This window comes from Canis lupus, chromosome 24 (genome assembly GCF_048164855.1).
Source record: "Canis lupus baileyi chromosome 24, mCanLup2.hap1, whole genome shotgun sequence".
NCBI classification, from domain to species: Eukaryota; Metazoa; Chordata; class Mammalia; order Carnivora; family Canidae; genus Canis; species Canis lupus.
Genome location: NC_132861.1, coordinates 50,457,965 through 50,471,691, shown reverse-complemented (window position 1 = coordinate 50,471,691; position 13,727 = coordinate 50,457,965). Strand labels below are relative to the sequence as shown.

At 68.4% G+C, this 13,727-nt stretch overlaps 1 protein-coding gene across 1 annotated transcript; it reads right to left on the bottom strand.

The window, feature by feature from the left end:
- Window positions 1-702: 702 nt before the first annotated feature.
- On the bottom strand, window positions 703-12,319 carry KLHL30 (kelch like family member 30). Its single transcript, XM_072796885.1, has 8 exons — window positions 11,771-12,319; window positions 9,176-9,997; window positions 7,721-7,856; window positions 5,893-5,979; window positions 5,245-5,400; window positions 4,327-4,515; window positions 3,482-3,627; window positions 703-2,174 (listed from the first exon to the last, which is right to left on the bottom strand). The coding sequence occupies exons 2-8, from the start codon at window positions 9,947-9,949 to the stop codon at window positions 1,923-1,925; spliced, it is 1,740 nt and encodes a 579-aa protein (XP_072652986.1). The 5' UTR covers window positions 9,950-9,997; window positions 11,771-12,319; the 3' UTR covers window positions 703-1,922.
- Window positions 12,320-13,727: the final 1,408 nt, after the last annotated feature.

Genomic DNA, 13,727 nt, shown 5'->3' with positions numbered 1-13,727 from the left:
GTGGTAGAAATCTTCCATTTGCCCGTCCTGGTGCCCTGGCCACCCTTCACCTGCTCCCTGCCAATGGCCTGCTCTCTCCCTCTGATTCTGGTTGGGTCTGGCCAGCGGGAGCCACCAGCAGGGGCTGGGGGGCAGGAAAGAGTGAGGTTGGGGCATCTGCTCTGCTACATCGTCCCCACTGGGCCGCAGGTGACGGGGTCACAGGCTGTGTTCCTTTAGCAAAGGCCCCAGATCCTTGCACCCTCTCCCTCCAGCTCTCCGGAGGCTGTGGCCACTCCTTCCCACACAGAAGGGCAGGGGGCTGGTGACAGCTCCCCACTGTCGTTGGGTTCCCCACTGGGAGCCTCTTGAGCCCTGCTGAATTCTTGCCCCCCGCCCACACCTTGGAAGAGCCCCTTTGTTAGACTGTCCTCCGTTACTCAATTTCACGGGTCATCTGCTTCCTTCTGGGACCCCATAGGGTATGATGGGGCTGACCCGGGTGCCCCTGAATAGGGGCGGCTCAGCCGATCAGACGAGGGGCAGTTTGGCACCCAAAGGTGAGGAGCAGGCCCTGGAGTGGGATGTGCTTCCCCACCCCAGGCACTGCCCCCGCCCCCCGTTGCCAGGAGGTGTGCAGGAGCAGAGGCAGGCCATAGTCTAGAACACCACCCTTTAACTACCCATTCGCGATTAAAAAAAGAAGTCCATTGACACATCGGGTCTTTTGAAACGGTATTTGGCCGAGTCCCTTCAATAACTGTTTAGCAAACGTTGCAGATGTCCGGACGGAAAGATTCGAGGATCCCGGGAACCATCACCTTCATTTTCATCCACTCCACCCGCTGACCAGGCGGCCTCAGATCTGGGGCTCTTGCTCCTTTGGAAGCAGCCCCCCGGGAGGCCCTGCTCTAGGCCCTGGGGGGTGGGAGGGGGAGGCAAATTCAATTCTCCCACAAGAAAGGGGCAAAAGGAGGCAGGTCTGTGACAAGGTGGCTGTGGAGGGACCCAGGGACTCCTTCCTCAGAATGCAGGATGTCAGCCTGCACTCTGGTCCCCAGGAGGCTTCGAAGAAGAGCCTTCAAGAGAGGAAACTCAGTCCAGAGGGACGGGGAGGTCCCGAGCACAAGCAGGGCCAGGGCCGGAGGCAGGCTGGACCTAGGACCCCCGACTGGAGCCCGTGTCCCTGACGCAGCTCGCAGCAGCCAGTGAGAGCCCCTCGGTGGGAGGCCTCGTTACGGACCCTGAGAAGGAGCAGGGGCGCTGAACCGGGTCCACGTGGGACCCCAGTCAGACTCGGGGGCTCTGGGGCAGACGCGAGGCACCCAGAGTCCCGCCGCGTGCTGGCAGGAGGAGCCCCCTGGGCGCACCCCTCGCTTAGGTGGCCACGGGGAGCGAAGCACCAACAAGAGGCCTCCCCAGAAGCCGCAGCAGGACCCCCTCCGCTCCCCTCGAGGGCCTGCGCTGGGCACTTCCACTGTCGCCTTGGAGAAGCAGGGGAACTCCTGGCCGGGGAGCACCCCCTCTGCTCACCCTGGGTCCCCTCAACCCCCACATAGGCAGCGCCCCCTCTCCTGGCCCCGCCCCGCCTCCTCCCTTCCTGGGGCCTGGGGACGTGCAGCCTGAGGGGTCACACAGCTGTGGACCAGGCAGGCCCAGGGGCCCGGGCCGGCGCACCCCGGGACCTTGGCTGTGTGCTGCAAGTCCTTCAGGAGCCCCGAGGGGACACACGCCGGGGACGGCCACCATTGGAGAGCGCAGGGTCCTGCAGCGCTCGGCCCGGCCCCTGGGCTCCTGCCTGACGTCAGAGGGCCTGGGCCGGAGCCCGAGCCTCGCGGCGCGGTGAGCGCGGTGGCTGTGGGCACCCGGGCGGCTTCCCTGGCGTCCCCGGGGGCCGGGCCCAGCCCGACCAGACACGGGTCGGGGCGCAGCCGGGCCCCCGCTCAGTGCTCCTGGGCCGGGCCGAAGGGCTGCGTCCACCTGGACACGTCCAGGAAGACGGTGCAGGCCCCGTGGTAGAGCCAGAGGCGCGGCAGGGAGCCGTGGCGGGTCCAGGCGTCGCGCCCGGGGTCGTAGGCTTCCATCTCCACGTGGTAGTCGCCGTCCATGCCCTGCCAGCGGCCGCCCGTCACGTACAGCGCGTCGCCCAGCGGCACCAGCGCGCCGTTCTCGTGCAGGCTGTGCAGCGACTGCACCTGCGGGTGGGCCGTGGTCAGGGCCCCGTGGGGCGGCGGCGGGGGGTGGGGTGGGGCTCTGGTGGGGCACAGGGACGCCCTGCGGGGACGCGGGGACGCCAGGACTCCTGCCACCTGGGAGCTCAGCCAGGCTCCCTGTGCCTGCCCTGCTAGTGGGAAGAGCCCGCTGCGCTCCTCTCCGGCCCACAACCCCAGGACGCTGCTCCAGGCCCCGTGGCCTCTTAGGCCCCAGTTCACTGGCGGGGGAAGCCGGGGTGTCAGGCGGGGCGAGGGGGACATGGAAGCCTGAGCCTGGAGCTGCATCCCCGGGCGGGTTCTGGGCAGGGCCTCTCTGGGACGGGACAGGTGTGGCCGCAGCTCTGACCCCAACCCCCCCAAACACACAGACACGAGGGGCCACTGGGGCCCTGGGACCTTCACTTGGCCCCCGTACCTCTTACCTCAGCCCTGGCCTCAGAGGTGCCCTGGGCGGGGCCTGTGAGGTGAGAGCCAGAGGCCAGACAGGTGTGGGCCCTCCTGGAAGAGCCCGGTGTGCGTGGGAAGGAGGAGGCCCGGCGGTGGCCTCCACGTGAGGATGCTAACGGGCAGCCCACCCCCCGCCAGGCCTGCGGAGGGCAAAGCGGAGCCCGTCGTGGCTGCGATGCCCCCCGGAGCAGCGGCGTGGGCCCTGCAGAGGCCTGGCCATGGCCCAGCTGGAAGGGCCCAGAAAGAAAGTGCCCGCCTGGCAGGGGCCACCCTGCACCTGTTTTGTCCCTGTGATGGGGGCCTCCGGGCAGCTGAGTGCTGATGCCCGGGGACAGCTGCAGGCAGCAGGGTGGCAGGGGCCCTGCTCCTGGCCAGCCGGCCAGGGCCACCTCCTCAGGCCTCTAGGAATTAGAAATCTTAAGGCAGGTAGGGCAGCCCCAGGGTGTCGGGCTAGTGCTGAGGCCACCGCCATGGGCTCTGGGCACCATCCGTCCTCTCCCTGCGTGGCCACCCCCATGGGGCCCGGCCAACCAGGACAGAAGGGTCTTCTCAGCCACAGCTGTCCCCAAAGCACCCATGGCTCAGCCTGGGTTTGCTCCCAGAGAACAGCCCACCCCTGGGGTGCTGGGGACGAGCACCCCTGGGTACCAGGAGCCCTCGGTCCTTGGCTCTCCTGTCCTCACGGGGGCTCAGCCCAGGCCCTGGGCCTCAGCAAGCCCTTCACTGTCGGCTCCCGTGGTGACACCCCCAGCCCCCAGCGTCCCCAGGGCCTCTCTGCTCTGCAGTGTCAGGAGTCCTGGGCGGGAGGTGGTGTCGCCCTGGGAGGCGAGCCTGACACCGACCTTCTGCCACAGGTTGGCCCCGGGGTCATACACGTAGACCTTCTTGGTGTTATCGCCAACCAGGTAGAGTGCTCCCTGCAGCGCGGCACAGCGCGGCGACGACAGGTACTTGGGGAGGAAGGGCGAGGCGATCACGCTCCATGCATCTGCGGGGACACGGCACGGGGCCCACCTTCACCAGGGGGCTTGGACAGCTCAGGTGGCTACGGGCCCCACCGGCCCTGGGGACCCTTACACCCACCCTGCAAAATGGGTTCTACGGTCATGTCCCCCATCCTAGGGATGAGGGGGTGAGGGGCAGGGCCAGGAGGCCACTGAGCCACAGAGCCCAGCTGAGCCCTACCTGGGCCCGGGGCCCAGAGCCCAGGCGGGCGCCCACCAAGACCTGCAGGTCGGGGCCACTCCTCCGGGCCCGTGGGGCCAGGTCCAGGCAGACGCAGCAGCCAGGTGGCATTCAGGACCTGAGATGGGCTCCCCGTCACCTGCCCTGGGACTCTGCCTCCCGACCCCTGCACCCCGAGGCTGGGGGGGCCGCGGCTCTGTGCCTGTGACCCACCCCCTGGGTCCCTGTCCCTGGGCTCCCGCCCCCCTCCCCTGCCTCATCCGCTCTGAGGCGGCTGCGGCCATCTGTAAGAGGCCTGTGACTGGCTGCTCCCTGCACCCCTGGGGCCACCCATCCCCGGGGCCCCCACCCGCCTGCCCGCTGAGTGGGACTGTGCGCTGCAAGGAGGGGTCGGGTGGGGGCCCGCGGCTCCCTGCCTTCAGCCCCTGCTGCTCGACCCCAAGCCACGGTAGCAGGGGCTGGTGGCCCTGCATGTCTGCGCCCCGGGGCCCATGTCCCCCACCTGTGACAGGGTTGTAGCATTGCAGAGCCAGCGCGTTGTACTTGCAGGCGCTGGAGCCCACCAGGTACAGCCTGGCCCGGCAGCTGGCCGCAGAGAAGTTGCTGACATACTTGAGGGCGGGGCTGGCGGGCGTCCAGGTGTCTGTGTAGGGGTCGTAGGTCTCCACCTCCACCACGTCCAGAGTGGTGCCTGCGGGGTTGGGGGGTCAGGGCTGCGAGGGGCCGAGGGGATGCTGGAGGTTGGGCTCAGGCCCCTGGGTGTCCGTGTCCTCTCCCGCTCTCGGGGCGGTCTCGGCAGCCATCGCGGGGGACGGGGCTGGCCGGGACAGGTGGGGCTCTTGGCAGTGGCCTCAAGGCCGGTCCGTCACCCACAGAGGCCTCGGCAAGCGCTTGCTCAGCCGGTCCTCTTGTTTTTCAGTATTTATCTAACTGGAAGGGTCCCCGGGGTGACTCCTTGCCACGGCTCTGGGGCGCAAGGGGGGACAAGGCGGGCTTCTGTGCTCAGGCTGGGGGTGCGACGGGAGCGGGGGGACAGTGGGGGGGGCCGTTGTGGGTCTCCTGCCCTCAGGGGCTTCACAGAGGGGGTGACCCTGAGCAGAAGGTTCTGGGGATGGGGGTGCTCGTCTCTGCTGGCAGCTCTAGGCTGCAGTGCGCCCCGCCATCGCTCTGTTTCCAGGATCCACGCTGGAGCTGGCTCTGGGGGCTCAAGCCCGAGCATCCCCCCGGGATGCCCAGGTCGCAGGGGGCACAGCCCAGCTTACCGCCGACAGCGAGCTCCCGAGGGCAGCATGGGGAGCCGTGCCTCTGCGGCCCCCGAGGCCAGCGGGGCTCCCTGGTCCCCGGCAAGGCCATGGGCTGGGGAGGCTCCCAGGGGCTCCGGGAGCAGGAGGCCGCCGGCGCAGGCGGGGGGAGGCCTTACCTCCGATGGCATAGATCTCCCCGTTGAGCGCGGCGCTGGCGTGGTTGGTGCGGGCCTTCAGCATGGGTGCCACCGGCTTCCAGGCGGCCTCCTTCAGGGGGAAGCACCAGGCCTGGGTGGTTGACCAGCTGTCCGTCTTGCTGCCCCGGGAGCCCCCTGGAGAGAGAGTCTGTGCCCTCAGGTGCCCCCCAGCCCGGGCTCTCCAGGCTCGTCCTGCTGCCTCCCCCCCCGCCGGGTCCCCACGGTGCCAGACTCTGGGCCGGGGCAGGGTGGGGGGCTGTAGGTGGCACAGGGCAGCTGTGTGACCTGCCCTGTAAGCAAGGAGGACGGGATCGGTGGTTCCAGATCTTCACAGCGGCCGCTCTTTCCCCAACCAGACTTTCTATGGGCCCCCGAGCTCCAAGATACACTAGAGCAGAGGGAGCTCCCCCTGGGGGGCCCCGGGTGCAGGGGTGAGTCCGCCCTGGCTTTGTGCGCCACACAGAACGGGGGACGGTCCCCTGTGCCCACGTGTGCACCCGTGGATTTTAACTTTCTTTGTTTGCACATCACGGAAAAGTGTGGAAGGTTCCTGACGGAGCGGAAGGGGAGAGCGGAGTCTCGGGGTGCACTCTGGTCAGCTGCCCGACCGAGCCGCCGCCTGCGCACCTGTGACGTAGACGGTGTTGTTGAGCGCCGCCAGGGAGAAGCCCCACTTGTGGTAGTCGGGGAAGTCGGGGAGCGCCATCCACCTCTCTGGCCGGAAGAGACGGGCAGAGGGGTCAGGGTGGCCGAGCTCGCTGCCGGGGCGTCCCCTCGCCACCCCCACCCCCGGCGCCTCTTCCCGCTCGGTGGGCGCAGGGCTGTTCCCTCCCCGGGGGAGGGCCGAGGGGCGGGCTCGGCCGGCCGCAGGGTGGTGGGGGGACACCCTGGCTGCTCCACAAGCCCCCACCAGGCCTGGTGCGGCCTCCCGGCGCCCCCCACCCCACGCCGCCCCCGGAGCCCAGCACCCAGACTGGACACAGGACTGCACCCGGGCTGTGTGTGGAGGCCGCCCCTGCTCCGGGGACCGGGTCTCGCTCTGACCTGAGGGCAACCTCACTGACCCCCTGGGTTGGGTCCCACCGGCCAGACGGGGTAGCGGGTCAAAGGGCCTGACCTCTGGTCCCTAGTGGGTTAGAACACGGCCACCATTCGTTCATTCACTTCCCCACTCATCGTTCATTCCCTTGCCCTGAGCACCCTCTGCGCTGTGTGCTGGTGGGGGTGCCGGGGTCACCCAGGGTGCCGGGGGCCTTGCAGCACACACGGCGAGTCCAGACCCCAGCCCTCGAGTGCCGCTGTGTGGGCCCGGGGAACCCGGAGCCTCCGCCCGGTCCTCTGTGCAGGGGGTGGTTCCCACCTCACCGGGAGGCGGGGGGAGCATAGAAGAGGACCCACCCCTCCGTCATGGTCCCTGAGGACTACTGTCACTACGGCCACGGGCAGGGTCACACACCCACGTCGGGCCCAGCTTCAAGAAAGAGCTACGTGAGCCTAAGTTGAGACAAGAGATGAGCAAATGCTTTTCCGAGGAAACGGCCGCGTTTTGGGCGCTCAGGTCAGGCCTGAGGAAGACCCGGCGTGGGGCGGTCCCCTGGGGAGTGGCCGCGGACTGTTTACGACCGTCTTAGGACGTGCAGATCTCCGGGCCTTGCTGGGCACCTGCCCTCTGGGCAGGGACTGCATGTCCCCCTGACTCATGTGTGTGTCACCCCAGGGTGAGGCCTGCCCGGCCGTCACCAGGCCTTTGCCTGCCAGCGTGCCCCCTGCCGTCCTCCCCTCGGGCTTGGAGGGACAGCTGCTCCCGGGTCGAGCCAGCAGAGCTCATCACCTGACGTCAGCGCCCAAATCCCCTCGTCAGCCCCTGACCTGGGACAGCTGGCCTCGCGCGTCCTGGAACCCGCCAGCCGCTGACGCCACAGGGGTGGCTGGTGACTGGCCCGGGGGCCCCGGGGCACCAGCGGAGGCTCATCAGAGCTCCCGGAGGAGCTGCCAAGGGCCGACGTGGCCCTTCCAGAGACTCTGCTGCCCTCCTACACCCCCCTTTCCCGGGTGACCCTGCGGTGGGGCCCCAGTGTCCGTGGGGTCCTCCTCATTCCAGCCACGCGAGGAGCCCGTTCCACAGCGAGGATGACCTGCTGGAAGGCCGCGGCTGGGGGCTGTTGGAGCTGACCTCGTGCCCGGGCTCCTACCCTGCGGCCCACCTGCAGCCCCACTGCCTGTTGTCCCTGGGGTCAGGGTTCCCGGGCACCCAGGGCGCTTTGGGCAGCAGACCCTCCAGGGCCCAGGAGGCCGAAGCTGGGGCCTCGGCTGGAGGGTGAGGGGCCCACAGAGCCCCGCTGCCCGCCTCCCCTCCCCGTGACGGCCTGCTCTCTGTGCCCGTCACTCCCTCCCCCTGCACAGGGGACAGGGGTGGCTCACGTGGGGCCGCGGGGACAGCGTGAGGGGTACTCACTGGCCTTGGTGTTGTAGAAGGCGAAGTTTCTGGGGTGAGGGGTGGGCTCCTCGGCGCCCTCCTCGTCCTCCTCCAGCGCCCGCCCGCCCACCACCACTAGGACCTCGTCCAGCTTCTGCGGGAGGACCAGCAGCGCCTGGGGGACGGGGGCAGGAAGGCGGGGTTAGGGCGCAGGTGACTGCATCCCCCCCGCGAGGGGCCCTCGGTGCTCACAGGCCTCGGGGGCATTTTCTGAGGCAGGACTTCTGGGGGCAGCTGTGTTGGTGCACACACGTGGGGCGGTGGGAGCGTCTGTGCCCGTGTGTGTGTGAGCACATGTGTGTGAGCACCGTGGGGCCGGGGATGGTGGCAAGTGCTCAGGACCGGGGGAGATGGCGCAGCAGGTGCACGTGTGCCCCGAACCTGAGGGCCACTCCCTCCCAGCAGCCCCGCAGGCCTGCCAGAGGCGTTCCGGCACCCACTCGGGAGCCAACCCGACTCCGCCCCCGGTGCCTCCCCGGGGCCAGCATGCGGCTGCTGAGCTAGGATGACCCCGGCCGGGCAGGACATGCTGGAGGGTTCCCACCGGGTTGGTAAGGAGCCACTGCCCCGAGCTCCCGGGACCCCAGGGCTCCCCCACGTGCCTGCACAAGGTTGGACCTCCCACAGCCGCAACTCCAAGGGGTCCGCCTCGCGGGGACAGGGCCCCAAGCTGGCGCCAGCCCCAGGCCAGCCCGCTGTGCCCCGTGGCGCCTGACAGCAGCACCCGGTAGTACTTTGCCGCCACCCACCCCGAGCCTGGCCTGAGCCACAGCTTTGTCCGCAGACTTGACCCCTGAGGACTCCTCCAGAGTAAGGCCCCGAGCCGGCTGCCCAGCCACAGACGGATTCACTGGCTCTGTCACTCTCGGTCACATCCAGTGTGTCCAGAGCTGCCTGCCTGCCAGGCTCGCCGCCAGCAGATAGGAAATTGCACCCCATGAACGTTCAGGCAGCTTCCTAAGGGGCAGGTGGTGGCCTGCTGCCATGCCCATCTGTGCCTCTTCACCTGTGCACAAGCTGTGCCATCTTCCTGGATGGTTTTCCCTCCTGCCAAGCTCCTATTCCTCCTCTGGGGCCAGGCTGAGAAGCCGCCTCCTCCGGAGAGCCCTCCCAGACTGGCCACCCCTCCCGGGATGCCCCTAGCCCAGCTCTGGCCTTTCTCATGCTGCCCTCGGTCCGCTTCCAGGTTTGTCCCCAGTGAGCTGTGGGCTCTGACCCGGGGTGGGAACAAGCGCTCCTGGGTTCCCCTTCCTCCCACGTCCAGGGTGTGGGACACACGGGAGCACAGGGGGTGAATCGCGATGCCCTCTCAGGTAATCAGCCCAAGGCAGGTATAGTTGCAAGGCTCAGGGCCCCTTGGGGCCATGCGCTCTGTCCTCTCCATCCCCGTGCAGGGTGGGGCCTCCGGGGCTCCCCTCCGTGCCCCTCGCTCACCTCATCGTGGCCCTGGGACAGGGCCGCCCGGCACGCCTCTGACTCCTGGATCAGCGGCTCCGTGGCCAGCAGCTGCTGCACACAGGCCCTGGGCACGGCTTCCAGGCGCACCAGGCTGAGCAGCTCGGGGAGGTGGGCGGCCCGGCCCCGGGGGTCGTGGCGCACCCAGCGCAGCAGGGCCTCCAGCCGGCTCTGCTCCGGCTGCACCTGCAGCAGCTCGCTGGCCAGGCAGGTGGCCAGCCGGTCCTGGGGCAGCTCCAGGAACTCGTCCTCCTGCGCCACGGCCTCAAAGTTCTCCCGCAGGAAGGCCCAGGCCTTGGCAGCCACACCCAGCAGCCCCTGCTGCTCCCCGAACTCGCAGATGCCCAGGCAGTTGGTGGCGTCCAGCTGCTGCTGCAGGTAGCGGCCGCAGACCTTCTGCACGGCCGGGAAGTGGAGGCGTGCGGCCGTGCGCGTCAGGGCCTCCACGTTGCCCTGCGTGATGGTCAGCCGGCCCGTGTACACGAAGTCCACCAGCTGCCCCACCACGGCCGGCTCCACGTCCCGCAGCTCCACGCGCGCCGAGAAACTCTCGGCAAAGTCACCCGCGAACATGGCGTGGAAGTAGGGGCTGCTCAGCGCCAGGAGGCCGCGGTGGCAGGGCAGCTCGCGGCCACCCACCAGCAGCGTGACGTCGGCCAGCTTGGGCTGAGAGCGCAGCCGCTGCAGGCCGTCCAGCATGTCCTGGGCGTGCGAGGGCAGGTGGAAGTCCAGGTCGTCCACGGTGCGCACCATGGCTGTGGCCGCCGGCGTGGGGCCCTGCCGCCCACCTGCGCCCTGGTCCTGCGGAGACAGGAGGGAGGGTCAGCGGCGCAGCACATGGCTCATCAGCCCGAGTCGCCCATCCGTCCAGCCGTTTCCACCTTCAGCCAACACGGGCTGAGCATCGTGGATGTGGAAGCGCCCCGCCCGGCACCTCACCTCCCCCGCCCCTGGACCGGTGCGTTGGCTCCGCGTTAGTCTTACAGGAGGACGCTGAGGCTCAGAGAGGGCCAGAGACCTTCCCCCGGCCGGGCAACCAGGGCGGGACGAGGCCAGCTGGACCCCGCCAGGACTCTGGGCGATGCAGGACAGACCCTCTGGAGCGGGGATCCCTGTGGGCCCCACCTCCAAGTGGCTTCCTCTGCTCCCAGATCTGACCCTGCTGGGGAGGGTGATGAGGGCCTTTGAAAGCTTTCCCGCCCCACCGATCCTCACTCCCCACAGTTACATGGAGCCTGGGACTGCCGTGACCTTGCCGGGTGACCTTGGTCCCGGTTTCCTCAACTGCAGATCCAGAGGCTGGCGGGGGAAGGGGTCCTGTGGTCACAGCACTCCCCACGTCTCAAGGGGGACATGTGCTCTCCCCACCGGGCCTGTGCGACAACCGCACAGGCGGGGGCTCCTAGGGTCCACGTAAAGGTGGGAAACATGAGCACAAAAGGCTCAAGTCACTAGTCCAAAGTCACGCAGCGAGGGAGTAGGGGAGCCAGGCTCGGGGTCCATGCACTGAACCCCCAGGTTACAGGGTGCAGGTTGGTAAAGGCAGTTGCAATGAAGGGGAACTTTCTGGAGAGCGATTTTGAATCAGTGTTCGTATCATCCGACTCGGCAAATCCACTGCTGGCTTATTTGATTACGTGCATCTTCGTTTCTGTCCTCCTGACGTTTCACCCCAAGAAAGCTGCCCCAAATTTCACCCCCGTTCTTACAACTGCAAAAAGGCTGCACCCCCGGGAAATGGTCTGTCCACCAGGGGGCGCCTTCCGGGGACATCAACGGGAAGGGGCCAGCGGGGCCTGGGAGAGCGAGGCGCTCGGTGGAATCAGTGTGGTCTAAGTAAGAAAGCCCCGTGCAGTGGAGCTGTGGGTGCCAAGGGGCAGGGAGGGCCCTGCCGAGCCTGGGGCCGAGGCGGGGGTGGGGGCCGGGCCCCTTCCCCCCCCTACCCCCGGCGCCCCACCAGAGCGGAACGGACCCCAGGAGCCCAGCCAGGACAGGGCAGGTCGGGGCCCCGGGCCTGACCCCCTCCCGGGGAGGCCGCCTACAGATGAGCCCCCAGCCCCCGCGCCCGCGGCATCACATTCCTGGCGCCCCCTGTGCCAGCTGCTAGAGCCTCGGGGGCTCCTGGGCAGAGTGTCCCACAGCTGCCCGCAGGGCCTCGGCCGCGCCTGCTGACACCTGCCCCCTGCGGTCCCAGTACGGACGGGGCGGGAGCTTCTGGAGTGTCTGAGCCTCGGCCTGGTTCTGGCCCAGGCCGGGAGTGAGCAGGGCCTGAGCAGACGGAACACAACCGGCCTGGAGCCAGCCGCGGCCACTGACTGGACGCTGGGGTCCTGGCTGTGGCTGGAGGGGTGGCCCGGCCTCCCCGCGCCCACCTCTGGGCCAGGACACCGGCGGGAGTGTGCCGGCTGAGCCCGCCCCGCACCCCGAGGGGCCCGGCTTGCCCAGGGCAGGGGCTGCGTCCCCAGCTGTAATCTCTGCACCCCGCGGCTATCCTGCCGTAACCCCCTGCTGCTCCTGCCCCAATTCCCACCTCCCGTTCCCCGGTGCCCACCCCCCGAGCCCCTGGGACCCTACCTCTCCGTCGGCCCCTGGACCTCTGAGAACTCAGGCCACGGAGGGCCTGCTGGGCTGGCCTGGGCTGGGCTGGGCCCCACGTGGGCACGGACAGAGGGTATTTTTAGCACCGTCTGCACTGGGAGGGAGGGGCTGCGGGGGCCGAGGTGCCGCTCCTCCCAGGCTGTCCTCCCAGGCTGTCCGCTCTGAAGGCCCACCCTGGCCCCATCAGGGAGGCCGAGGCCTCCGGGCCCCCAGGGACCAGGGCGGACACCGGGAGGCACTGGGGGGGGCTGTAGAGCCTGAGCTGGAGGCTCGGGGGCACGTGGAGGCCCAGCTCAGGGCCTGGTGTCCTGGCTTCTCTAAGGGTTCTTGCCAGGTACCAAGTGGCCTTCCGTTCACCTGCCAACCGGGGAAAGGTGACTCTCACGGGGAAATGCAGGTTGGTGAGCAAAGGCTTTCGAAACTCGGGGTCCCTGAGGGCGGTGGGGACGTCTTTGGTGGTTAAAGCGGCGCCCAGGGAGGTACGGAGGAGGCGTCCCTGAGGGCTTCAGCAGGCTGCTGACAGGGACCCTGGATCCAGAGGCTCCGGGTCACACCACGGCTTTGGCCTTGGGGCAGCCCTGGCGTCACCATTTGTCGTGGGAGCCAAAGGCGGCAAAGAAATGGGGTCATCTAAAAATACGGCCGCATTGGCCTGCAGCCTTGCTCCCCACGGCCACAGGGGAAGCCGTCCCACCTGGCGCTCGGCCACAGTGGCACCCAAGGCCCGATGCAACTGTCAGGGCGCAGCTTCCCGGCCAGGGGCCTGTGGGTGCACAGGAGCCCGCAGCCCGGGGAGGCCAGGGTGCTGGGATGTGGAGGCTCAGGGAGGCCGAGCCGGGCGGAGGCCTCGGCGGTCCCCGGGGATCGGCCCCACGCTGCCCCAGCACAGAGACACCCCGGCGGCTCCCGGGGAGACGGCCCCCCACCTGGCGAAGTTAGCTGATTTCCCCAGGGCATTAGGGTAGCACGACAGTGGCCCCGTCCTGCCAGCGTGGCCCTGAGGAGATGGGTGGAGCGGGGAGCCTCGGTCCCTGTTCTCACCACGGGCTCGGGGCGGTCACAGCTCGGTCTTACACGGATCACCGCCGCGGCCGACTAATCGATCACCAGTTGGCAAGGTGCTTCCGTTTCTGCTCGCTCATGCTTCCGGAGTCCGTGCGCCCTCCCCGGCCTGTCCCGCTGAGTCACAGCCACCCCAACCCTTCCCAGCCTGCCCAGTTCACCCTAGCTCAGCCCAGTTCAGCCCAGTTCATCCTAGCTCAGCCCAGTTCAGTCTAGTTAAGTCCAGTTCAGCCCAGCCTAGTCCAGCCCAGCCCAACTCAGCCCAGTTCATCTCAGTTCATCCCCGTTCATCTTAGCTCAGCCCAGTTCATCCCAGTTCATCCTAGCTCAGCCCAGTTCAGCCCGGCCCAGTCCCGGCCCAGCACCGCCACCCCCATTTCAGATAGTCCCAGGATCTCCCAGCCTCCAGCATCAGCCTCACGTGGGCGGGGGGAAGGGGGTTCATGGAGGTCTCCAGCTCCCACTCGGCCAGGACCACGGTGGGGAGGCCCTGGGGGGACCAGAGTCGTCCTTCCCGCCCCGCCCCTGTGCTTGTAGCCAGAACACGAAGCGCTAATGTGTACCCAGTGCAGGCGGGAGGCGAGAGGACAGGGTACTCTGCTGACAGGGACGCGGGAGAGGCCTAGCGCCTCCCATGACTCGTCAGTTTGGGAAACTCAAAACCAGGCGCTCAAAACACATCTTTATCCACAGATAGCTAACGAGTGGTGCAGTTTTTAAAAATACGCTGCTTAGGGACGCCTGGGTGGCTCAGCGGTAGAGCATCTGCCTTTGGCTCAGCGTGTGATCTGGGGTCCTGGGATTGAGTCCCGCATCGGGCTCCCTGCGTGGAGCCTGCTCCTCCCTCTGCCTGTGCCTCTGCCCCTCTCTC

What these genes read in the sequence shown, in the direction of transcription:
- KLHL30 (XM_072796885.1), bottom strand. Translation starts at nt 9,949, where the DNA reads ATGGTGCGCACCGTGGACGACCTGGACTTCCACCTGCCCTCGCACGCC. An exon ending in CAACACCGTCTACGTCACAG is followed by an intron (nt 5,401 to 5,892) that starts GTGCGCAGGCGG and finishes CTCTCTCTCCAG; the next exon opens with GGGGCTCCCGGGGCAGCAAG. An exon ending in ATGCTACAACCCTGTCACAG is followed by an intron (nt 3,628 to 4,326) that starts GTGGGGGACATG and finishes GTGTCCCCGCAG; the next exon opens with ATGCATGGAGCGTGATCGCC.